Source organism: Aspergillus brunneoviolaceus (assembly GCF_003184695.1).
Source record: "Aspergillus brunneoviolaceus CBS 621.78 unplaced genomic scaffold BO95scaffold_104, whole genome shotgun sequence".
NCBI classification, from domain to species: Eukaryota; Fungi; Ascomycota; class Eurotiomycetes; order Eurotiales; family Aspergillaceae; genus Aspergillus; species Aspergillus brunneoviolaceus.
The window spans coordinates 24,318-49,026 of NW_020290834.1; the positions used below are offsets into that span (position 1 = coordinate 24,318).

Genomic DNA, 24,709 nt, shown 5'->3' on the forward strand with positions numbered 1-24,709 from the left:
GCAAAGGCGGGAACCCCGAGCTGCTCCACCGCCTTCGTCAGGCTTCTTGGAAGCTCGACCGATGGCTTCACGCTTGAGTTGCGCCGCTCACCACTCATCTTCCCGTCAACTCCCCGCTGCTCACTCTTGCCTCCTTAGAACCATTTAGATCTCATTTACGACCCCGTCATTTCAGGCGATTTACTCCGCGCTTCTCTGCAGCTCCAAACCCCCTTCAATCCATCCGTTTCCTCTTGCCTGTTGGAGCTTCCGCCCAGGAAGACATCCGGTGTCGTCTTTCCATCCAACTTACCTTAACTCACATCACCTCATCAATCATGGATCGTCTCAATAGAATGCTGCAGGCTGCCCAGGGCATGGGCATGGGCGGAGGAGCTCCTGGTGGCGTAGGTCCCTCTACTCCGATTGCTTGCTGTTTCTATCCAAGGCTATCATGCCGCCCCTCCGCCAGGCGGCGGAATCGCCAACCAACATTGCAGCGATACTTCGACGGTAATAGCTAAATATACCTAATCTAGGATACCCCTAACCTGATCGATAACTCCGAAACTGTTCACATCTCGTCGCTCGCTCTGTTGAAGATGTTAAGGCATGGTCGGGCAGGTGTTCCCATGGAAGTCATGGGTCTCATGCTGGGTGAATTCGTTGATGAGTACACGGTCCGGGTGGTTGATGTCTTTGCTATGCCTCAGAGCGGTACGGGTGTCAGTGTCGAGGCGGTGGATCCTGTCTTCCAGACCAAGATGATGGACATGCTGCGGCAAACTGGACGGTAAGACGAGACTCGAACCGGGCCCCGGCTTCAACCTCACTGACAATCTGTTGCGTATAGGCCCGAAACCGTCGTTGGCTGGTACCACTCCCACCCTGGTTTCGGCTGTTGGCTTTCGTCCGTCGATATCAACACCCAACAATCATTCGAGCAGCTTACCCCTCGTGCCGTGGCCGTTGTCGTTGATCCCATCCAGTCCGTGAAGGGCAAGGTCGTCATCGATGCTTTCCGTCTCATCCAACCTCAGACCGTCGTCATGGGCCAGGAGCCCCGTCAGACCACCTCCAACCTCGGTCACTTGAACAAGCCTTCTATCCAGGCCCTGATTCATGGCCTCAACCGACACTACTACAGCATTGCGATCAACTACCGCAAGACGGGTCTGGAAGAGAACATGCTGATGAACCTGCACAAGCACGTCTGGACGGAGGCACTGCAGATGAAGGACTTCCACGACGAGGGTGAGCACAACGTCGAGCGCATGAAGCAGCTCGTCAGCCTGGCTGAGGGCTATGAGAAGCGGGTCAAGGAGGAGACGGAGTTGAGTAAGGACCAGCTCAAGACGAGATATGTCGGAAAGGTCGACCCGAAGAAGCGTAAGCTATATGCAGTACTCCCGTCTTGTCGGATCAGGACTAAACCCATATTACAGACATCGAAGACGTCAGTCAGCAGCTGATCGAGGATAATATCGTCGCCGTCTCCCGACAGATGATCGATAAGGAGGCATCCGTGGCACGGCAATCCAATGGAACCGAGTCCCAGAACGGCGCTGGTATGGAGGTGGACGAAGAGCTCTAAGCATGTATTAAGCTGTCGATCAACGTATAATATCTGTCTCTGAATGCATACCACGAGTGAAAGCGATTTCCTTCTTACTGGACAGGTTTCATGTGCGGAGACGGACGATAGTCTTGAGTTTTGGCAGTTACCAGCTACGAATGATGTCAACGTTACAGTGGCGATCTGAGTCATGTGGACGCTATGGAAAGAAACTCATTGCAGAATGACTTCAAGTCGTATAAATGCGTAAACCATGAAATCGCTAACCAATCTAAAAATATCTAATCTATGATGCGAAGAATGTCCGTATATGTTGAGCACATCTCACAGCATCAATCCGCCTCGTTCCGAGTCTGCGTATATTGTACAGTATATATGCGTGCGTGTGTGTGTATATGTATAGATAATCGTCTCTCGTCACGATTCGACAACCGTAGCCGTCTCCGGCATGAGCGTCTCCGGCATAAACCCCGCAGGCATCATGGCCTTCAAGCGAGCGAGCTGCTGTGCCCGGTGTTCCTCCGCCTTGGCTTCCTGGGCCTTGAGACCGTAAGCGTCCTCGTCGAACTCCTCGCCGTCGTAATCCGTCCATCCGCGGTCGGGGCCCCAGGCGATCTTCTTCCGCGCCGCGCGCGCCTCGTGCAGCAGGCGCTTCATCAGGCCGCCGCTCTTGCGCACGGAGGGCCAGGCGTCGAACTCGACGTACTCGAGATTGGGCAGCCGGGCCAGGACCTCGTGCAGGATGTTGCCGGAGAAGTTGGTGTAGAAGTCGCGGGAGATGCGGAAGCCCTCGAAGACCGGGTGGGAGGGGTCGACCTCCAGGAACACCTTCAGGGTGCGGATGCGGACCATCTCCTCCAGCCCCAGGGACGGGGTGACGCGCCACGCGGTCGGGGGGTCGGTCCAGCTGGAGCCCAGGATCAGCTCGATGGTGGCGATGGAGGGCCGGTACTGCGGCGCGATCGCCCGCACCGTCGGCATCTTCGAGTAGTCCTGCAGGTGGAACAGGCGGAACACCTGTGTCGAGTAGAAGTAGTCGGCCGCCTCGTCGTGCAGGCGCCGCGACGCCAGGAAGAGCGCAATCCGGTGCGACGCCGGGGCCAGCGGCGGGTTCTTCTTCGATGAGGCGCCCACGCTGCCCGCCGCGCGCACCGTCCGCCGCCGCTTCGGCGTGAACAGCACGTAGTGGTAGACGCGCAGCCGGATCTCCGAGGGGAGGTCGAAGAAGCGGAAGGGCTCGATCGCCGCTTTGCCTTTCTTCCGTTGCGGGCGCAGGTTCTTCGAGCCCTTGCTGGGCGGTGGTGGTCGTCGCGCACCGCCGCCCAGGTTTAGTTTCTCCAGGTCTCGGGAGAGGGACGAGGTCATCTTGCGTCGTCGGGAGGACCAATCGATATATGTATGTGGTCGAGTTTTTGTGTTCTAAGGTTCGCGGCCGAAAACAATGGGAAAGTTTATGCGGCACAATACGAAGAATAAAAAAGCAGAGATCTTTTTTTAACCGAGATAATGCAAGCTTCGGTCATCCATCGCTACATTTAACGACTGGGTTCATAGGTTGACATGACCCTGGATGGACGCGGATGCAAATGGATCGGATCGCTGACAGCAACTACTTAGCCGAAGAGGCGAAATCAATCAAGAGGATTATATCCCACTAACGGGGCTGCAGCTGCAGAGGAGACCTTTGCTGCGGCTCTTGGGTGTGGGATTGAAGCAGAACTTCATTGGTCTCCCCAGCTAATACAACCCGGCATGCATATAATTGGCACGAAGGGTCAAATTTGTGGACTGGGTTTCAACTTTCATTTGGTTAAAGAAGAAAAAGAAAAAAAAGAAGAGGAAAGAATTGGCAGGAGACGGAGGATTTTATATGGAGAAATAAGCTGCGTTGAAGGGCTCTGTCGCCACCCGGAGCAGTGCTGGTCCGTGCCTTGAACTTTTTTGCAGTGACGGAGGGAGGGAGAGAAGAGAGAGAGAGAGCTTGCCAGTGCAAGTGTTAGTTAGCGTCCGTCTTCTCCGCCCGCCGACCTCTGCCGATTTTCCTAAACTTGACCAGACACTTTGGATCATCGATTCTTGACCCTGCCATTCTTCTCATCCCACATTGGTCTTTTTATTACCTGCCGTGTGCTGTGTGCGCTCTGCGGTGCATGTGTAAACTGTCTATCACCATCCATTTCTAAATTCCTTCCATCGATCCTCCTCCCCCATCCATTCATAATGCTTAGCCGGGCCGTACTGCCTCTGACGAGGCCTAATATCCTCGCTTCAACTGTCCGTGCTTCAACCGTCACAGTCCCTCACTCGCGCTGGTATGCAAAGAACAGCAAACCGAAATCTTCCTACAACCTTCCCGACTCCATCAAGGCCTCGCAGGCCAAGCAGCCCTCTCAGGCTCCGGCTCCCAAGCAAGAAGACAAGCAAGCAGATTATTCCGCAGAGCAGGCCGAATTTGATACCAAGGCCGACCCGCAGAGCAATGCCTCTTCCCAACAGACCTCCGTGAGTTGCGCCGCATCCTACTGATACTTAAGCCTGTTCAGCTGACCAGTGTGGCTCTACTAGCCTGAATCACACGCACCCGAAGAAAAGGAACTCCCTCGCCAGCCCCTCCCCGACCTTACCCAGGGTATCCCCTCCACCCTCGCGGCCGAGTTGGAAGCTCGCCAGACCGGTCGTCCATCTACCACTCTGAACCTCACCGAGGACCCCTCCCGCGCCGAAGACTACGCCGAAGATGAGGGTCGCGGCGATAAATCCAAAGACCACTATACTTCCTCCCTCGACCGCAAGCGCGCCCGCATGGCCAATCTGTTCTCGGCGCTGTTCTTGCTGGCCGGTGCTGGTGGAGTGGCTTACCTGGGCCGGAACTGGGAGAACGAGTTGGAAGAGAAGGCTCACCCTGAGACTCCGTCCGGTTGGGGACTGGGACTGTGGTATAACCGCGCCAAGGCCCGTCTCGGTGACATCACCAGCTACTACAAGGACCCGGCCTTCCCCAAGTTGCTGCCGGACGAGGACCCCAACATGCGCCAGCCCTACACTCTGGTGCTGAGTCTGGAGGACCTGCTGGTGCACAGCGAGTGGAGCCGCGAACATGGCTGGCGTGTGGCCAAGCGACCCGGTGTCGACTACTTCCTCCGGTATCTGAACCAGTACTACGAGCTCGTCCTGTTCACCAGCGTGCCCAGCATGATGGCCGACCAGGTGCTCCGGAAGCTCGACCCCTACCGCATCATCCGCTGGCCCCTGTTCAGAGAGGCCACCAGATATAAGGACGGTGAATACATCAAGGTATGACGCAATTGACTCGAGCTGGCTGTTTTCCATCCTCCTCACTAACATGGACTGCATAGGATCTGTCATACCTGAACCGTGATCTCTCCAAGGTCATCCTTCTTGACACTAAGGAGGAGCACGCTCGCTTGCAGCCCGAGAACGCTATCGTCCTTGACAAGTGGCGTGGCGACCCCAAGGACAAGACCCTGGTCGCCTTGATCCCTTTCCTGGAATACCTCGCCGGCATGGGCGTTGAGGATGTGCGCCCCGTCCTCAAGTCCTTCGAGGGCTCGTCTATCCCCGTCGAATTCGCCAAGCGTGAGAAGGCCATGCGCGAGCGCTTCGAGCAGGAACTCGCCGAGGAGCAGAAGCGCCGCCCCCGGAGTGGTCTGGGCGGCTTCGCCTCCGCTCTGGGTCTGAAGTCCAACCGGACTCTGGACGGCGAGCAGAGCCCCGCGGAGGGCCTGGCCCAGGGTAAGATGCTCTGGGACCAGATCCGCGAGCGCGGCCAGAAGAACTACGAGATGATCGAGAAGGAGATCCGCGAAAACGGCGAGAAGTGGCTGGCCGAGATGGCCGCCGAGGAGGAGAAGGCTCGTCAGGAACAGATGGCCATGATGAAGGGCTCCTTGACCGGCATGTTCGGTGCTGGTGGTGACAAGAAGCAGTAAGCAAAAAAGTGAAACCGATCATCACTTGCTTGTGTTCTTGGTCGCAGGAGCACTCTTTATGAGAGCGGGTGCTTGGGTTCCATACGAGCGCCACAAACGAACTTCCTCTCTCTGTCTCTCTCCTCTTCTTTTTTCCGTGTCTTTGTCTTCCCTTTCCTTTTATAATCTACGTATACCTGGGGTACACTGTTGTTACTGTTGTTCTCGGGACCGGGGTTTTCATGTTGTGTTTTTTTTTCTCTCTCTCTTTCCTTAGAAGCAGGGGTTTCTGTCCCGCGCACCCATCCTTTGATCACGGGTTGATTGTAAAATAGCATACTTTTTTTTTTCCCGTTGTTGTTGTCCACCTAGGAGGGAGGTTATGTATAAATTGGAAATAAAATCCTAATCATATGCATGGTTTCTGTATTACCTGCGCGTAGAGGGTAAGCTGAATTGCACGGTAGGTCTTACCGATGGTGTCGACCCGATGAGCTGAAGTATATATTTCCGGCGGCCCACCCAGGTCCCTACAACCATTTGTCTGCCGAACCGCCAGATTTCCGCAATCGCAGAACAATCGCAGCGGCAGTCGAGCTTCTATGCCATAAAAGGTATGTATGTTTGTAGTATTCTTCTTCTCTCTAAGCAGAAAGAACCCGCAACACAGCGACAGCAGCAGTAACTATGCACTCACTGCCTCAATGGGTATATTCTAAAAAAAAACAAAAACAAAACAAGACAGAAAGCCTCTCCTCTCCCCTCCTTCCTCCTTCCACCCCAACCTCCACATTCACTCTCCCTCACCCTCACTTTCGACTCTTTTGTTGAAAAGACAGAGGGGGAAAAAGATCAAGTAGTCGAAAGGGATGAGGTGGGTATCTATACTCTCGTTGAAAAATGAGCATGATTTGGTAGTGATCATCCCCAAAAAAAATCAATGAGAAACCTGGGGTAGTCGATTACATAGAGTGTTACGGTCATGTTGCCTTGTTCAAGGATTTCTTTCTCTGCGGGCTTTTACGATAGGTTGACGTCCTGGAAGACGGACACGTCCCAGATGCCGGTCATATCGAAGGGAAAGCCGTCCATGGTGCCGAACGTGCCGGAGATGGACATCATGTCGTCGACGATGTCGTTGTTGGTCTGCGTCTCGGGGAGCGAGATGGCCGCCGGGTTGACGAGACGGCCTGTGGCCCCCGGGTGGTCGGACGCGCCGCCCGCGCCGCCTGCGCCGCCGCCGCCCAACATGCCGCCGCCGAGGCCGATGACCTGGCTGAAGGTCGTGTCGGGGTTGGTGGCACCACCGCCGGCGCCGGCGCCGGCGCTGCCCGGGGGCGCCGCTAGGCGGCTGAGGAGCCGTTCGCAGTGGTCCAAGCACATGTCGGCGACGTCCCAGTCCTCGTCCTCGCGGACGCGGCGCAGGATGGCGCGGAAGGTCTCGACGTTGGCGAGGCAGGACCGCGCGACTTCGCTGTCGGTGGTTTCGAGGGCGCAGCGGACGAGAAGCGTTGCGGTTGTGGTGAGGTGGAATGCGCTGTCTGTTTTGGGGTTGGGTTGGGTTGTTAGTCTCTGGCTTGGCTGGCAGAATGGGTCCAGGAGTCACAAAAGTGAGAGAGAGGTGCTTACATGGTAGCCAGAATTCTTGGAAATTCTCCTTGCGAAGAGAGGAGATGAATTGTACTATCTCCTCCGCCGATTTGCGGCATTCAGTCTGGAAATACCGGCGTGCTTCCGGGTTTTCGGTCTCCGAGTTGTTCACCTCCTACGAATTTGTTAGCTTGGCTGGGCAGGAGGTGTCTTGTAGCAGGTGCGTCGCTCACGTTCAATTCCACCCGGCTCACTAGCATCTTAACAGCCAGAAACGCTAGTTGAAGACTGCTGGTTCCGGAGATGCGTCCCTCAGAGGTACGTGGAGGGTTTCTCAGCCAGTCAGGCAGCGAGTCCTCCCAGACGTCGAGGTCCGTCCGGATCTGTCTCACTTTCTTGGTGGTTTCGCGCGCGAATCGGTGCTGAAGACCGTAGACAAGGGGCAGTAGCTCGCCCAGAATCTCCGTCAATTGGCACAGCGCGATGTGGCAATGCGCGGCTCGGACGCGTTCAGGGGTGCGAGATGCTGGTGGTATAAGTACGTCGATTGTCGGAAGAGGGACGTCGTACTGATTCTTTGCGATCTGTGGCGGTACACCGTGACCGAAGCTCCCCCTGGAACCAATGTCAGTAACCCTTTCTTACTGCGCAGATACGGTACCTACCATCGATCGTGGATGACCACTCCCCACCATAAGCGCATGCGATGATTCTTTTCAGCCGGGGACAGTTTCCAATGACTAGGGTCGCGATTGAGTCCGAGACAGTGTGCGAGGGAGACCATACGGCCGCTACTGATCGCATTTCCAGTCATGGAGAAGATCGGGCGACCGGTCAAATCAATGAGGGCGGCGCTTATGGTAGACAGACCAGGGGCGGAGAATTCCTCGTGTAGAGCGGCCACGGTCATATTGACCGCGTAACGGACGTCTGGTTTTGGATGACACGCCAGCTTGGGAGTGTGCTTCCAATACACTAAAGACATCGAATAAACCTGACACAAAAGAGAGGCTGGCGGGTCCCCGGGAGTCTCAGAGATAAAAGCCTCCCAGAAGCTTTCTCCATCGAAGATGGGGAACGCCGCGTTGAACCTGTCAATGAACCTATTTTGGGTGGTTAGTAGGTCATTCCGATCCAATCCGATCCTAGACGGAGACATACAGTCTAACTAGGTCGTGCTTGAAAGGTCCTAAGATCTGCTCCAGAATTTCTTTCTGATTCTCTCCCGGCGGAATACCAACGCGCATTCCCTGTCTTCGTCTCGAAACCGTCGTGTACAAAATGGGCTTCCTTGGATCGCTCGAGTAGACATTATACGTATTGTTCTTCGGTTCTACGGACTTGCTCGTCCGCTCGGTGGGCATGTACTTTTCAATTACTTGGGCGTCGTCAGCCACCACAGGCCCAACAATGAGGACAGACTCATTGTGAGGATCATCGAATCTGGACTCGCTTCCTCGATGGCCACCGGCCGAGTCTGTCTGGGGAACACTGGATGCCCGTGGGCGGCTGCCACTTGCCGGGGAGCCGACTTCTGAGCTGCGCTTACGCTTCTGACCAACAGTCGACACTTGCGCCGGATCTGCGGACCAGCGTTTGGTGTCATGGCCGTCTGAGAGTGGAGCATCCTGGCTGGAATCCTCCTGGTAGTGGCAATCGGCGCCCTGCACGCGACACAACAGACACGACTGGCCGGGTATATCCACAGTGCACCGAGACTTGCGCTTCCTGCACAGATCACATGCCCTGACCTTATGTGACCTGTATGGTCTGGCGCCGGCGTTGAATCCCGGAGAGGCGAGCTTCTGGGTGGAGCTACTCGGAGCTGTCGTCGACGACATGATGAGCCTTCAGCAAACGGGCGACCTGCTCGGAATTCTTGTGAAGATCATCAACTAATCGTAAGCCAATTGAGGACACTGCAAATCATGCAATCGTGATAGAGGGCGAACACCGTCGAGTGCGAAGCGTGCGTATGGTGGAGGATCGGATCTAGGCCGGCCACCGATGATCGGGGAACAAGCGCTGTACCCGGCTAAATGACTCTGAGAGTGGGAGAGGAAAGCATTGATCCGGGGTAAGCTAGTCGCGAAGCTGCGCCAAGTACTGCATGGTCACTCAGCATACAAAAATCAAACAGGCATTGCGATGAGCGAAGAGTTCACTTTTGGGAGAGGGGGTGGTTCGGTCCATCCAGCGCGGGATGATGATTATTATTTCCCTTGCGTTTTCTCCGAATCCGATAAAATCTTCGTTCTTATCGGCTGCTGTGAAGTTGTGGGGAGGAAAAGAGCTGAGTCAGCGGGTCAGACCAACCACGTGCTCTAAAATGGAAGTCCGTATTCACATCGGGTGGACTAGGCCCAAATGGGACTGGACAGGGTCCCCGCGCCCGCCTCAGGCCTATTTCAGGCACCCGTTTCACTTTCTCCCCGCCTGGCACGCGCGAACGGACTTACAGTGAGCTCACTCATTCATGACTTACTTACCTCTCATCCACTCTCCGAGTACTCCGTACAGCCCAGCTGATTGATCGATTATTTGCCAGACCATGCAGCCAACGCATGGACTTGCTGTCTCTTCTTATGCCTCTTTAGCTTAGCTTAGCCCTGTTTGAGTTTTATCCACTGAAACCGGACCAGACGATCACCGTTGCATTGGTCTACATTGGTCTACGTTTGGAGAGACACAGCCACCGGGGTCGCTAGTTGGCGCTTCCCGTGCTTTCCACTCACCAGAGTCACCACCACCCACACCACACCCCCCAACGCGCCAAATCCTGCGTTCGGGATCCTGCCAACTTCCCCTACATATCCCGCCATGATGCTGGATGGGTGCAATTGATCCTATAATTGTGTCTACATTTGTCTTTAGCAAATGTAGGCACCCATGGGTTGGACATCGTTGATCATGGATGAGGATGTCCTATTACCTGCGGCTGAGCGGCTCGATGGGCCCCATCAAGATGATGATGACCAGCAACCGACAACATGTTTGATCAAGCTGCAAAGCGATATGATAAAGCAGGAGAAAGAGCTCGCAGGCGAGCAACGTTCCTCACCCTTTGCCCGTTTACCTCGCACAGTCATTGAACAGTAAGTAGTCACTTTCTTCTATTTCTTCTAGCTGGTCGGCTGGGAGGCGCTTGTTCGCTTCTCCATATCGCTCACCCGCACTGCGCGGTAACTTGACCTATATGCGGTTCGTTCTTAACGAGTTACACAGTATCCTTTTCGTTGCGGATGCAAATACATTCGCCTCACTAGCCTTACTGAATCGCAAATGGAGGCGGATTTCCGACTCGACTCTGCTATACTCTCATCATTTAGCCCAATGCCCATCTTTCTCTCTGACCCAGAAAGCCATCGCGGAGCCATGTCAGCAGCCATGCGACCTGTCACACCTCAAACAAGTGTTTTACACTCAAATCAGACGGAATGCTTTTGAGACCTTCTTGCGACCTCGCAAGACTCTAATCAAGCTGATATCGACCTCGATGAGCTCGTCAACGGCATTTCCGCAGGGCGAAGCTTTCCGGTTCTCTTTCTCCCCCAACGGTCAACTAATCCTGTGCATCAGTTCCTCTCGAATTGTTGTCCTTGACGTCACCTCAAACCCTGCTTCAGTGAAGCATGAACTCAAAACCTGGAGGCGTCCATTGCATGCCGCGATCATTGACGACGGGTCTCTGCTTGCGGTGGTTTCTTCTAGCCATCGTGTCAATGTTTACAGTCTTTGTGACGAGGAAGTAAGACTGGTCCAAGACCTAGCCTTGAACGATGTTCCTCGGACGCTAGCACTATCTCCCACGGGAGGTGTGCTTGCTATTGCGTATGATGATCGCATTGAAGTACATGCGACCGGGGAGGGGGTACTGGCCACCGAGAGACGAGCCGTGCGCTGCTCTGGCGTCGACTCTGTCTCTTTCTCTGCAGATGGAGCCATGCTTCTTGGCACTTCTGCCGATCCTCAAAATAGTGGCTTGGTCACGATAACAGTACCGTTCTATGCCGAATCGGAGCCGGAACTCTCTCTGAGAGATGTCCATAGACGGATGTGGACTACTCAAATCCTTTTTCCGGATGTTGCCACGGGCTTCAGTCGCGCATGTATGCTTCCCCTCCACTCCGAGGGCGAAGGTAGCTGGATCATGGGTTTTGATGAACAAATCAACTCACTCCGAGCGTTTGGGGCCAATAACACTAGCTCAGGTACAACGTACTTTGTGACGCCCATGTCCGATGATGGAACCAGAGAATCTGCCCCTACCATGCTACCTACTGTTGATGCTATGGGGGAACTGGTTGCGGCTGGCTTTAAGGAATCTGGTCTTTGGGTGTATGGCATACCCGATCGTCTGGATATCGCTCCTGTAGCGACTAGTACACGACCACCAGCTGGGTCCGATGGGGAGCTGTGCCACTGGGAACACGAAGGCGCGCTACCTGGTGAAGATTGCTCATCTCGACTGCAGCGGTCGATCACTAAACCAAAAGTACTCATTAAGGGTCATAAAATCAGTGATATGCCGGGCATGACTGCAGCCCACTGGGTGGAATGTACGGGTCTCGCTGCAGAAAATCGTCGCTTGGTGGCCGTCGCACCAGGTGGCATCAACCCCCCAACCATTGGCGAAGAAGATGTGCCGGTGGATGGTGGACGAGTCCTTCTGCTGGACTTTGCACGTTCAGCGAGCGATGGCAATTATACCGAGATTAGCATTGAGATTGGTGATGCGGAACCAAAAATGCTTTATGAGCCAGACTCGAGTCTAGACACCGAGGTAGAACTAGAAAGAAGAAGGACTCGCATACACCGTGCAAGCGCTACGTCGCCGCGAGCCAGAGCTTTCGCTAGGGAGTCATATCCGTCGGCCCATTTGGTGTCTCACGCTTCTCGGCCGAATATTCGCCGCAACAGCTCCTTCTTCTCCAGTTCTTCGAATGGAGATGCGTATCATATCCCAGAGTCCCCGTATGACAATGGGCAACCGCGATCTAGGGATACACTGCGTCGTGCTGCGACTGCTGCTGCCAACACGAGGGAACGATATCACCCTCCACATCGCGATGCGCAGTCCCCCATCCACCCGAGACCAGCCTCGCAGACCTTCCAGGTACCTCATGAAAGTGACGCTGACAACTGGGTCCCGCCTCCCCCACCCTATACTCGCGTGCCAGATGCACCTCTCCCTGATCATTTGCGAAGGACTCTGCTACCCTCTAGGACAGAGCCGATCACCCGAGTTGGCGAACCTCCGGCCGAAGTCCAGCGCTCGCAAACCACCCGTCTAGAGAACATGGTCGAAGAATCGTCCTCTCGGGTGTCACTGCACAGATTGAACAGCATCGCGAGCTCGAGGCTCGCTTCTCGCCTAATGCGAAATAGCACCAGAGAGCCCGTATTTCCTGAACGAGCGCGCAGGCAAAACACATTCATGCGCAGGAGAAGAAGTTCAGCCACCGGCGCTCCGCACACCATCGAGGACACGAACGGACTCGCACCGCTGGTCACTCCTTCTCAAGAACATGTCGAGCAGCATATACACTTCCAACTAGAGAGCATAGCCGACTACCCAGCGCAGCCTGACCGATCCGTGCCCCTCCTCTCCACTGACCCATCTCTACCGCCATCGAATTCTCAAGCCAACTACGCCAATCCGTCGCCCGAGCAGCCTACCATGCATGCCCGCATCGACGTTCCGGGAACCATTCCCGCCACGCAGGAGCTCGGCAACACCCGCCAGTACTCCTTCTCCTCTCCTAACCTCCAAGTTCCATCCGCCTTGCAGTACGATGCTCCAGAAGTCCTCCAAGACAGTCATATGCGCTCCGGCTACCCCCACCAGGTGGGCGACCGCCGTCCGCAATCCCAGGACCTTCCACTACCGCTGATAGGGGCCAGCATTCAACCCCTGCACCACCGGGCCTCGACGGATCCCACGCTATCCGCCAGCTCTCAAGCGGCCGCCCATGACCTGTGGCGGAGACGCATAGAGGAGTGGAACGAACAAACTATTTACGAGAGGAGCAAACGACGAAGCAAGTGTATTGTGATGTAGCAGGGCTGCTTTTTCCCATTTTGTTTTTTCATCAGATCTCGACTCGATTTGCTTTTTTTCTTTCTGGGTTGCATCATTGGTTTCGAAGATTTGGAGTGTATATTGATAGGACCAGGAACATATTTGGGATTGTAGAGCGATGGCGTCGTTTTCTTTGTTCTAGAGTCTGGGACTATTGTCTATATGTTACAGGTAAGAAGTTGGCTTCTTGTATATTCAGACGCATCAGGAGGGCCGGGGTTGACCCAGTCTCGTGTGATTGGAATCGGAATGTCTCATTCATATTTCAGCATCCGCGAAACGTGTTTCAATGTGAACTGGCTAAATTTAAGATGTCAGAAGCAAATAATTAGATACTGATCATTGTCGTCGTGCACGAATTTCAGAGCATACGGAAAGCATGCACACCACAAACATCGCAGTTTAACTGCCCCCGCCCCCTCCACCACAACCTCCCCCTCCGCCTCCACCTCCGCAACCTCCACCACCGCCGCCGCAACCAGCCCCTGCACCACCACAACCCCCAACACCACCGCACCCACCCCCAGCACAACCCCCGGAGCAATTCCCTCCCATCCCTCCACAGCTGCCCGCCGCAACCCCACCTCCACACGTCCCCGCCGCACAGTTCCCATGCACCCCTTCCACGAAACTCATACAGCTGGGGTTCGCCACATACGCATCCGCATGCACCCCGGGGTCACAGGTATACGGGGCATAGAAGGGCACGTAGACCGGATACCCCCACAGCAGAGGGTAGTAGCCATAGACGGGGTCCACCCCGGCGGCGGCGGCCCCGGACTTTTCCTTGTTAGCGGCAGCAGAAGCAGCCTTCTGGTCCTTGGACTTGCGCTTCTCGGCGCGGCGGCGCGCCTTCTCGTAGTCGTGGCGGAGTTTCAGGAATTTGAGCTCGCGGGGATCGAGACTGCGGGTGTTACCTGCTGTCGTGGTGGTCTGCGGGCGGACGGCGTTGTGGGCGGAGATGTGCGGGTTCTTGTCGGGGTCGGAGGAGATGTCGTCGCGGTCGTGGAGTTTGGCGGCCGCCTGGCGGGCGCGGGCGGTGGAGGAGAAGAAGGGGATGGCGAGGGGGGAGTCGGCGGCGACGCGGACGGCCTCGCAGTACCAGCAGGTGCATTCGCTGTAGATCTCGCCGTCGGTAAGCTTCTTGTATGCCTTGCTGGTCCATTCGAAGCCGTCGGAGAGTTTGGTCTCGTCGACTTTGTCGTCGTGGTCGATGAGGATGGCGAGGCTGTTGATGCCGCCGCCGCCGTCCTCGCGCGTGCGGTGGGTGGAGAAGGCGAAGTAGCGGGCCGGCGCGAGCTGGTGCGTGTGCCAGGCGAGGTCGACGTCGAGGGTTGGGACGGCCATGCGCCGTGGGTTCTGGGACATGATCCGGAAAAAGACGTGGTACTTCTTGATCAGACGGTCCATGGTGGCCGTGAGGGTCGGCGAGTGCAGCCAGTCGATGCGATCCATTTTCTGGATGAAGGTGCCCTGGCGGATGACAGCCCCAACGAGATCGAGCGCCAGGGGTGAGCTGTTGTCCCAGTAGTGCGACATCATGCGGCGGTAGGCGACCTTTTCCTCCGGGTGGAGCGTGAGTTGCAGGCTGCCGAGGTTGGCCTTGTACATGACGTCCTTCTGCTTCATATTCGCAGCGAGGTAATCGTTGACCGTCTTCATGGTCAGGTTCTTGTCTCGATTCCAGCGGGGGTAGGCATAATTGATGATATCGGTGCCGACGACCTCCAGAAGGCGGTTAGGGAAATTGAATTGTTGTTTCCGTCGTTTGGTATCGCTGGCCGGCTCAGGGAATCCCCGAAGGTTGTAATAAGTCCCTGGCATCGGAAGGTCTTTTTGCAATAGCAAGTTGATGTCCCCGCAGAATTTGGCAATCTTCAGACTTTCGTGGTTGATGTTGTAGGAGCAGTGAGGGCATGGGTGGCGAAAATCCTTGTCTGCGAACCCATGCCAGTGCTCAAATGCATCGTCCAGCGTAAGAAGCATGCCCCCGTCTGTCCAAGGGACAAAGACATGCTTTCCGCAACCGGGGCAGTTTAACGACTTCTCAGACGTGTCCACAAGATTGTCCCAGGGGAAATTTGTCTTGCGAAGAAACGTCTCCTTTGCCTTCAGCCCTGCATCGTAGTCGAGGGTCACATTGTCAACGCAGGCGTTAACGGCCTCCCAGGGCAGGCCACTAGCCCAGAAGCTGATCTTTCCGTGCCGTATGCAGTCCTCGAGAAAAGCACGGGGGTTCAGCATATGCGCATGCCATACCATCAGCACGTCTAGAATGGTTAGTGGCCGGTACCAAGCATGCACCGTGACTCAACTTACCGAGAGGAGGCATATCGTCTTGAGACCATTTCATTGACTCGTCAGAGGTCGTGATCTTCTCGTAGCTGGTAGACTTGAGGGTACTGAGTTTGGGCTGCGCGCGAGAAGCAGGAGCACATAACGTCCACCAGGCTGCATATCGGTCCACTGCTCGGGTAGTATAAACCGCCCACCGCTTCTCCTTCACTCGAGCCCACGCTTCATTGGCCTCCTTGGAGTCTGGCTGGAATAGTTCCGGGTCAGGATCCTGGATGCCGAAGATTCCACGAGTGCTGGCTACGCTGTCGCGCAAATCGGCCAGTGCTGCGAGCAGCTTGAGGTGAGCGGCACACTGATCAGATGTGACTGTCGTGTATTGGGATGGGCCAGCGTCCCGAGAAACGTCTAAGGGGGGTAATGCCAACTGCGACTGATCGAGCTGATTGTATGCAGGTGGTTGATCTGCCCCAATCTCGGTTTCTTTAGCCATCTTGGCAGACATAAATTATATTGGACTTGGCTGCATGCCACGCATGGACTGTAGAAGTGTGAATGACAGAATTCGAGACTAATGCCGCAGCGGAACAATCTACCTTTATACTGTCATTTGTAGGTCACTGTTGCTCGATGGACGTCTGACATAATTGGAATGGAGGCAGAATGATCGGCTAGCAATGCCACCGGGGCAATGACGCGGGGCAACCACAGATTCTCCAACAAGAAAAGAATTATGCTCTCCGTCCGTAGTCTGACAGGCACGGGAGAGACCGAACTGTGAGTGAGCAGACCCCAGATTGCCTGGTGTGACTGGGTAAGTTCTAAGATAGTGGCAGAGGCGGCGTCGGGCACCTCAAGGGTCACCCCCGTCTCTAGACAAACCTCGGCGCTGACAGAGGGCAGTGCCGCAGTACAAGGCTTAATTGGCGCTAGGATACCCTAGGCTCGCCTTGTGAACAGTGGTCCTAGGTAAGTGGAACATTGAGGCGAAGCGTAAGCCTCAGGATACGAAGTGCAGTCGGATGTGATGGAAGCTTCATTTCTGGAAGCAGAATACGACAGATTGTGAATGACCTTCGATTTAAAGAGAAACCAGATAGAACGCAGGTAGCAGTGCCTATCACTGCGTATCATTGAGAAGACACGAGTTCATCTTATGGGATCAACCTCATATGGTCCGCTAATAAGAAGAGCCAATGGACAATTGTCGGGCGACCGCCGGAATTAGCATGGTGGTGGGAGTCTGTGCGTGGGGCAGCCTGTGGTCTGTGGTATGACCTGTGACGAGGGAATAGACATCTCTACACCGTTGCTCTCAGGCACTGGTGCCAGAGATTGTCCATTGTCCATTGTGAATGCAATTGTATGATGCAGACTGTGTAGGAAGTACAGTTGAGATGGTGTAGTGTAGTGGTTGAGTAGGTAGTAGTTAACTAGCACGTAGTCACTCAATTCATGATGTTGACAAGCAGTCAAGCACGGACTGATAGGGTGGTGGGGCTGTGGACGGTCGATGGGGTCGGGGCTGACTTATTCGTGACTAATCACTGGTCCAAGTATATGTCACGTGCTATCCACTAATCCGTCCACTGCACGTGAGAGCGAGATCGGACAGCTTCTCCTCGCAGGACCCCCGCCGCCGAGTGTGATTCCTCCACCACTTAATTTCAGGGTCTGCAAAACACGGTGCAAGTCGGTGGGTAAAAGTTTTTTTTCACTCATCGCTAATTCGTTCGCCCTCCTTGCTATATTGGCACGTGGTCTTAATTATTGTCCAGTGCACCTGTGATTTTAGACCTGTGCTTTTTTTTAGCCTTTTTTTTCTCCGCCATTCCCTCTTATACTGTCCCAGCGTTGATCAGCCTTGCACGCAACCAGTCTGGATTCCCTCGAAGGATCGCCCAGCGAAATCGGAGGCCAGGGTGTGCAGGGCAACAATCTGGACCCAAGCGCAAGGAAGAATGCTTCGGCTGCCTCCAGCCCCGTAATGGGAGGTGCCGACCATCCATCTGTCTCACCTGCTATCGGGTCCGATGGCGGGGGACCTGTCAGGAAACGTACTGTTGCTGCCGCAGGCTTGGACAGCTCGCCCGCTGCCAGTATCGACGAGGTGGAAGACCTCGATAGCCGTGATGAGAAGAAGCGACAGCCTGTCAAGCGGGCCTGCAATGAGTGTCGCCAGCAGAAGGTATGCCGCGTGCCCGGTCTCATCCCACGGGGCTTCCGCTGACGTGAACTGTTCTTCGTGTAGCTCCGATGCGATGTAATTCAAGATCCGTGGAGCGACTGCTCCCGATGCCGTCGCCTGAAACTGGATTGCAAGATCGAATCCAATTTCAAACGTGTTGGGAAGCGCAGCCGCAACGCCGAGATGGAGCGTGAGATCATCGAACTTCGGAAGCAGATCGCGACTGTGCAGGCAAATGGGAGCACGCCACAGCAAACCCCGACTTCTTTGCCCACGGTGCAAACTCCGAAACAAGAGACTCCCAGCCAGGTTGGCTCAGCTGGTGTCTACCACACGCCGTCAGCCATGTCTACTGACCAGTACATGGGGTCGCACGAAGCTGTCGCATCCCTGCTGGACCTGCGATCAGGCTTCGATGGCAGTGGCTACATGCGAAATGGCACTCATCATTTCAAGAGGATTGAGGATGTGGCTGTGGTTCCGGAGAGAGTGACAGAGCTCTTCAATCTGTAAGTGTACGCCGTCGGCTCTTGTTGCCGCACGTCTAACGAGCCTAGTTTTTTCACATTCTATCACCCGTTTCTTCCGTTCCTTAGTCGAGAGCAGTCGCCAGATGAATACTATTCTGCATCGCCTCTACTTTTCTGGACAATCATCAGTGTTGGCGCCCGACGGTACCAATCCGACACCCATCTCCTCAATTCTCTGGCTGGCCCGGTAACACGGCTGGTCTGGAGTACGCTGGCGGACATCCCACAGAGCTACCATGTAGTCAAGGCACTGTGCTTGCTATGCACGTGGCCATTTCCTACGAGCAGCACCTCCACGGACCCTACATTCATGCTGTGCGGAATGATGGTGCAGGTTGCCATGCAGCTTGGTCTGCATCGGCCGTCACATACGCAGGATTTCAGCAAATTTCGGGTGGAACTCATCGAAGAGGAGCTTCGAGATAAGGTCCGAACCTGGGCTGTTTGCAATATAGTTGCGCAGAGGTATGTGCTGAGAAAGCATTAACCGAGGATCGAATGGACCGACAAGCTAATCAATTTCGCGCAGAGTCGCTACTGGCTACGGTCAGCCGCCATCAACCCTATATGATTGGACACTGTCCTCGAACGAGTCCATGGATCCCAATTTCAAGTTGCCGGAGGACATGAAACCCCGACTGGAGATCGAAAAGTTTTGCGACAAGATTACCAGGTCACTTTACAAAAATCGCCGGGACCCTGTCGGGCTTTGCAGTGATAAGGAGAGATCGGCGTTGATCTCGTTTCTCTCTCGAGACTTTGACGAGTTGGAAAGCCAACTTAAGCCGCTACGAGACCGTAAGGCCCTAAATCCGGTCGCATGGAAGACTCTCTAACCTATGTAGCTATCACTGATCTCTTCCTGCGCGCATCGAATCTCCATCTCCACCTGTCGGCTTTCTTCGACGATACTACGGCCAAGAATTACCGAGAACGCCTTCTCTCGCTTTACGTCGCCGCAACTACTTTCCTCGAGGCAGCAATGACGTTAGAGACCGAAGTTGGGCCCGTGCTCTCCTACACCCCGTACTACGTGTATCAAATGATGGTCGCGGGAGGTTGCACTCTGTTGAAACTCTGCAAGAGCTTCTTTGCAGCCCACATTGACATGGACTATGCCAAAAACCTCTTCAACCGGACCATTTGGGCCATTCGGGGGGTATCGGTGTCCAGCAACGATCTCCCCGAGCGGCTGGCGGAAGTTCTGGCGCAGATGTGGCGACTGGGAAATGCGCCGACGCCCAAGTTCGGGCCCGACGGTAGTGAGATTGACGACTCCCTGATGCTGAAGGTACGATGCCGGATGAGCATGTCTCTTCTGTTCGACTCTGTATGGCGGTGGCGAGAGGATGCGCGGACCAAGGGGCGTAATATCGAAGGTAGGTGTCTCCAACTCGACGTCGAGTGACTCAGAGCTGACCCGTCTTGCAGCGTGCCTCAAAAACCCGACCAACCCAGATTCCAACGCCGAATCGTCGGCATCGTCCACCGGACCGACGCGCACCTCGACCGCGACGCCCGGGGTGGGCGGTGCAGACCCCAGTCTCGCGCCTGCGCCTCTGCTGCCGCAGCCCGGCATCAGCGTGCCGCCCAGCGGTGGCGTTGGGGCATTGCCCAGCGGGTTCATCGAGCCGAACTATGAAGTCTTCGATCCACTGAACTGGCTTCTGGATGGATTGGTCGACCTGCCATATTCCTATTCCACGATATCTGGGATGGAGTCGCAAGGGATGGCGTAGTGGTGTGGGGCTGTCGATTCTAAAATCTTATGACCTTTTTCTTTTTCATGTGTATCATAATTAGCGGGTTGACGATGACAGGGTTGTCCACCGTGAGAATAAGCTGGACAGGGATCGATGGAGTTTTGTTGTTGCCGTTGCTGTTGCCGTCGCTGTTGCTGCTTCTTAAATCATGTGATACCTGTTTTTACAACGATGAATGCATCGACCGATGCTCGATTGATAGGCGAATGGCTTGCTGTATATATCACATAGTATCATCGGACGATATTTGCCAAGTTCGATTTACAATCCGAACTACATCCGATTCAGATACCATGGTAACGTTAATACTTGTTAGGTGCAGTGTGTAGTATAAGATCACGTGTCTACGTCACAACCTCAGAACCTCTCGGCCATCGATAAGTTAACATCCTCCTCCTTTCCCCGCCTACTGGGTACTAAACCCTTCTACATTTACTAAATTTATCCTCCGATTTTCACTCTACAACCTCCTCCCACACCAACCCCCCAACACCCCCAAACCAACCTCAAAGCAAAACCCATCATGCCCCAAGCCCAAGCCCAAGCCCAACTCCAAACCCTATCCAACCCGCAATCCCGCAAGTTCCAAACAACCCGCCCCGCCCCGTCCTCGCTCCTCATCCCGCAAAAACGGGCCCTCTTCCCCCCAAAGAAGAGGAATCCCTCCATAAATCCAAACACAACCACCCGTCCCCCATCCCTTCTCCTCGAACCCTCATCCTCATCCTCATCCTCATCCTCAAACCCCACTCCCACCCCCACCTCCAACCCCGCATCCAGAGACAAACCAGGAAGCGGAAGCGAAAGCGGAAGCAGAAGCAGAAGCAGAAGCGACACGGAATTCAACTTCGCGCTCGCGCCGCAGCCGTTCCTTGATCCGGGGTGTTGGGCGCGGATGCGGATGCGGGGAGGGGGTGATGATGCTGCACGACCACGACCACGACCACGACCAGTAGGGCCGGGGGTGGAGGAGAGCGAGGAGTTGCGGCGGAGGAAGCGGGCCAGGGAGGCGGAGTTTGGGGGCATGGCTGTTCGGGGGCGGTTGCGGTGAAGTTTTGCTGTCTGTCGGGATTTTTGGGTTACTTGGGTTACTGCAGTGGGGTTTGGGATGGGGATGGGAATGGGGATTCTGTCTTGTCGGTGGGATGGGGGTTTATTCTTGGGTAGTTATTTGCGGGGAGGTTGGGAGTGAGGTGGTTGGATTGGGTGGAATGGAATGGGAGAGGGATGCTTGGTCTTTTCTGAGGTTTTTACGTATGTATGTGTTGAGTTGGGCTGGTTGATTATGGAGAGGGCCTGTGTATTAGGGCTGTCTTGTTCTTGGAGGGAAGGTTCATAGGAATAATGAATGCTGCACTCGGGGTTATCATTTGTGGTAACTGGTGAGTGGTAATTGCTAATCTTGTGGTATCTTAAATAGAATGAAAGTGAGACGATCGTGGGCTTGCTTCGGTATTGAGAACAAAGAATAGACAGGAACAAAATTGGTATCGTCAATCGTCAATATCATCAATCGTAAACATGACACAAAAAACAAACAAATCATAAGCATGCGTAACATCAAAATCAACCTGTGTATCCAATCCTCTAAGCAAAAATGCATCACTCGTCGATCATCATTAATGATAGCGCAGCTATGGCCTCGGGCTCGTGCTGGAATCGACCAGCACCGCGTCCCCGATGCTCTGCTTCAGCTTCTCGCGCTTGGCTTCGCGTCGACGTTCGCCGTGCTGCTGCCAGACCCGGCGCATGCGTTTGCGGAGGTTGCGCACCTTGCCGGCCCGCAGCCGCAAACGCCACCACGACAGGGATTGGAACCGGTGGTGGTGGAGGGAGGTCTGCGAGTACAGGGCCTCCGGCGTGAGCACTTGGCTGCTGCCGACCAGGGTGCCGCGGTTGGCAGCGTGATGGTGGCCGCCCAGCCGGCGTCGGGTCTCCGGGTTGCGCGAGATGGGCGGCCCCTCCAGTACCGTCCGCTGCTGCGGCATCCCCAGCGAATTCTTGATCACCGTGTCGGGCTCGTGGTGGTGTCGGTCTTCAACGGGACTCCCGTTGGGGGAGGAAGTGTCGGTCTCCGAGTCGTCCCAGAAGCGACGCGGTCGCCAGAAGGGCTGCAGGCGCCCCTCGATCTCGGGGTTGTCCGCCTTGCGGTTCTTCACGGACGTCAGTGAGAAAGACTCGAGAGCAGAATTATATGAATCAGACCGAGGACGTACCATCCACGGACGTCGGATGGACCCGAACCGACGGGCCGGACGTCCATTCGCTTCGGCTTCACTCACGGCGGCTCCCAGTTGGCGACTGGCGTCTTGCACGGGCGATGGCGGCTCCACTTGGCAGACCGGTGGCTTGGGAGGTTGGCGGGGGTTCTTCAACGGTGACTCCACCTCGAACTGCGTCGACGGGACCGGCGTTTGGGGCTTGTCCTGGGATGCTATATCAGGAATCTGCTCACGCGCGGTAGGTTGTGATTGTGGCTCTACCAGCAATAATGACTCGTTGTTGTGCGGGAAGATGGCGATCGTCTTCGCTTCACTGATTTCGATCACGCCGGGAGATGAGGACGGGATGGAGACTTGGGTATAGGGCATGGACGGCGGCCGGAGATGCGACATATCTTCGACACCAATGATGATGGACTGCGTTTTCGCGGCTTCTGGAACATCGTGCGCAATCCAGCCGTGGGACGGACCCTCAGGTCGGGACAGAGGAAGTGGCGCTGGCTTCTTTCGCGTCTCTTGCTCCATTGCCATCGTGTGATTCCGTAGGCTCTCGGAGGTGAGAGACGTGGTCCGCGAATTGTTGCAGCTGGTTGGTGCAGACAACGACGAATTACGCTGGGGGATGACCGGCCTACCATCGCTACGGCCTCGAGATCGCGCCCGCTTGTCCGCGTTGGTGCTCGCATCGGACAGCGTCCGCTCCTTGCGGCGCGGAGGTTCCAGCGAGCCTGGGCGGCTGCCCGAGGCGACCGGAGCGCGTCGACTCGAATGTCGGGAGCGACTTTGGGAGGTATTCCGACTGGTCGAAGTCGAGGACTTCAGGGACGACCGCCGCTCGGGGATCACCACCACCGGTACTATTTCCACATTCGGCGGGAGAAAGCTCATTGTCGAAATCCCCGAAATCGACATCTCCGAAGCAACACTTCGACGGTCTTGTTCTGTGATGCGCGCACTCTTATGAACCAGCCGATGCTGCGAGTCCGGGTTAGAGACGTTAGAGACCAGTGAGGTATGTTCCGATTTGGTCAAGGGAGAGCTGACTGAGCGGAGAGAGCTCCTCTTCTCAGTGTGACGAAGTGACCGTTGAGTTGATCGTGGCGAGTCGATAATCATAACCTCGACGGTGGACGTCGTGGACACATTGGAGAACCTTCGCGAGGCGTCTGGTTCGGCTGTAGTAGGCTCGGTCTGGGGCCAGCCGATCTGCTCTCGGAACTGCTCGATTGACAATCCACCTACAGGCTCGTGCGAGTCAGCCCCCTGCCTTCGTACGCTTTTCAAGCGGACGGGAAGCACGTCCGTGCTGTCTGCATCCGACCCGACCATGTAAATTGGGTGTTCCGCCGTGTCTGAGTCACGGTCGATACGGCTAGATGCAGATCCCTTTTGACTGGGAGCAGGTGCCGGTGGATTTCGTGTCGCATCTTGCCGACTCTCTGCCATCAACATCTCTGGTGTGGCGGAACGTATCCGATTAGAAGTATGAGTTGGTATCGGTGTTGTTTCTCCGCTTCGCGTGTCGCTGTGGTCGGACGGATCGCTCTGTCTGGTTACAAACGAGGAGGACCGGGCTGACCGAGACGGGGTTTCAGTTCCAGCATCTGAGATGATTTCCAGCGCAGTCCGAAAGGAATCCGCCCGAGACGAGGAGAAGGACTGGGCGAGTTGCTTGAGGGCCGGACGCTGAGCCGAGGCTGCGACTTGAGGAGGGGTGGTTTCGGGCGTGGGAGGATGCGATGGCCTCGGGGTTATCGCATCGCTCACCGAGAGTAAAGAAGGTGTTGTTGCGATATGCGCCCCGTGGGTGTTGGAGTCTTCGGTTGAGGCGACCGCGGGAGGCGTCAAGGGACGAACGGGAGCTGGTGGCAGAGAGGCTGTCCCTGACGGGAGGCCATTGTGGCCCACTGGTTTTATTGTTTGGGCGGCGGATGGAGAGTTCAAGGGAACATTTGGCCGGCGACGTAGAGACTTGTGGGCCCTCAACTGGGGCGGATCCAAGTGTTCTGGTGAGGCGACAGAGGTGCCAGCATTCGCCAGGCTGGGCATTGTGAGGAGGCCCAACGGTCCTGCAGATTGGTCCAAGTGACAAGCCGGCAGTGGTCGGGTTTGAATGGTGTTCTAGTTCTGGTGGTTTCTTTTTTCTTTTTTGTTTCTATTGTTTTTTGTTTTAAAGGAAAAATGGGTTTCAAATCAACTTGGTGCCGGTCGCATATCGTAGCAATGTGAGGGGGGAGGTGATGCTGTGTCTCGGTCGGGTCTGGTAGAGGAGGAGGACTACAATCTTGTGAATGGACAGCGAAAGAGAACCAAAGAAGAGTGTGCTCAAGAGATTCCACGGCGAAGAACTCCGGTCCCTTTGTTCTCCTCTCCCACCCCGATGAATGCTAACCAGCAAGGGAGATTTGGTGCAGCGTAAGGGTTGAGTGTGTGGTGAATGTGTGGTGAATGTATAGTGTAGTGTGTGTGACTGTCTTCCAATGCGTGTCTTACAAAGTCCAACACCCGCTCTAGGCCAGCCCACACCCACAGCCAGGTAAATTTAGTCCCAGCTG

At 55.4% G+C, this 24,709-nt stretch overlaps 9 protein-coding genes across 9 annotated transcripts; 5 read left to right on the top strand and 4 right to left on the bottom strand.

Annotated features, from left to right (window-relative positions):
- The first annotated feature begins 31 nt into the window (after positions 1-31).
- BO95DRAFT_448014 (proteasome regulatory particle lid subunit RPN11) lies at positions 32-1,776 on the top strand. Its single transcript, XM_025587748.1, has 4 exons — positions 32-386; positions 519-772; positions 833-1,368; positions 1,425-1,776. The coding sequence occupies exons 1-4, from the start codon at positions 318-320 to the stop codon at positions 1,571-1,573; spliced, it is 1,008 nt and encodes a 335-aa protein (XP_025436833.1). The 5' UTR covers positions 32-317; the 3' UTR covers positions 1,574-1,776.
- On the bottom strand, positions 1,767-3,365 carry BO95DRAFT_448017 (uncharacterized protein). The gene has a single exon (XM_025587749.1). The coding sequence runs from the start codon at positions 2,918-2,920 to the stop codon at positions 1,973-1,975; it is 948 nt and encodes a 315-aa protein (XP_025436834.1). The 5' UTR covers positions 2,921-3,365; the 3' UTR covers positions 1,767-1,972.
- Positions 3,366-3,585: 220 nt separating this feature from the next.
- BO95DRAFT_448018 (protein translocase subunit TIM50) lies at positions 3,586-5,882 on the top strand. Its single transcript, XM_025587750.1, has 3 exons — positions 3,586-4,057; positions 4,121-4,849; positions 4,912-5,882. Exons 1-3 carry the CDS (start codon positions 3,776-3,778, stop codon positions 5,503-5,505), a joined length of 1,605 nt encoding a protein of 534 aa, XP_025436835.1. The 5' UTR covers positions 3,586-3,775; the 3' UTR covers positions 5,506-5,882.
- A 206-nt stretch (positions 5,883-6,088) lies between these two features.
- Positions 6,089-8,915, bottom strand: BO95DRAFT_425026 (putative C6 transcription factor; the record flags this gene model as incomplete). The annotated part of the gene is made up of 6 exons (XM_025584698.1): positions 6,089-6,713; positions 6,792-7,025; positions 7,114-7,249; positions 7,308-7,689; positions 7,740-8,177; positions 8,236-8,915. The coding sequence occupies 6 exons, from the start codon at positions 8,913-8,915 to the stop codon at positions 6,505-6,507; spliced, it is 2,079 nt and encodes a 692-aa protein (XP_025436836.1). The 3' UTR covers positions 6,089-6,504.
- Positions 8,916-9,527: 612 nt separating this feature from the next.
- On the top strand, positions 9,528-13,497 carry BO95DRAFT_448020 (F-box domain protein). Its single transcript, XM_025587751.1, has 2 exons — positions 9,528-10,169; positions 10,300-13,497. The coding sequence occupies exons 1-2, from the start codon at positions 9,964-9,966 to the stop codon at positions 13,133-13,135; spliced, it is 3,042 nt and encodes a 1,013-aa protein (XP_025436837.1). The 5' UTR covers positions 9,528-9,963; the 3' UTR covers positions 13,136-13,497.
- Positions 13,498-13,558: 61 nt separating this feature from the next.
- Positions 13,559-15,944, bottom strand: BO95DRAFT_375924 (uncharacterized protein; the record flags this gene model as incomplete). The annotated part of the gene is made up of 2 exons (XM_025583169.1): positions 13,559-15,426; positions 15,476-15,944. 2 exons carry the CDS (start codon positions 15,942-15,944, stop codon positions 13,559-13,561), a joined length of 2,337 nt encoding a protein of 778 aa, XP_025436838.1.
- A 1,183-nt stretch (positions 15,945-17,127) lies between these two features.
- BO95DRAFT_486310 (putative C6 transcription factor (Leu3)) lies at positions 17,128-20,174 on the top strand. The gene is made up of 6 exons (XM_025590446.1): positions 17,128-17,639; positions 17,703-18,148; positions 18,197-18,634; positions 18,699-18,967; positions 19,015-19,548; positions 19,601-20,174. Exons 1-6 carry the CDS (start codon positions 17,439-17,441, stop codon positions 19,906-19,908), a joined length of 2,196 nt encoding a protein of 731 aa, XP_025436839.1. The 5' UTR covers positions 17,128-17,438; the 3' UTR covers positions 19,909-20,174.
- An 84-nt stretch (positions 20,175-20,258) lies between these two features.
- BO95DRAFT_518817 (uncharacterized protein) lies at positions 20,259-21,376 on the top strand. Its single transcript, XM_025591988.1, has one exon. The coding sequence runs from the start codon at positions 20,456-20,458 to the stop codon at positions 20,981-20,983; it is 528 nt and encodes a 175-aa protein (XP_025436840.1). The 5' UTR covers positions 20,259-20,455; the 3' UTR covers positions 20,984-21,376.
- Positions 21,263-24,450, bottom strand: BO95DRAFT_20275 (uncharacterized protein). Its single transcript, XM_025581046.1, has one exon. The coding sequence runs from the start codon at positions 24,201-24,203 to the stop codon at positions 21,567-21,569; it is 2,637 nt and encodes an 878-aa protein (XP_025436841.1). The 5' UTR covers positions 24,204-24,450; the 3' UTR covers positions 21,263-21,566.
- Positions 24,451-24,709: the final 259 nt, after the last annotated feature.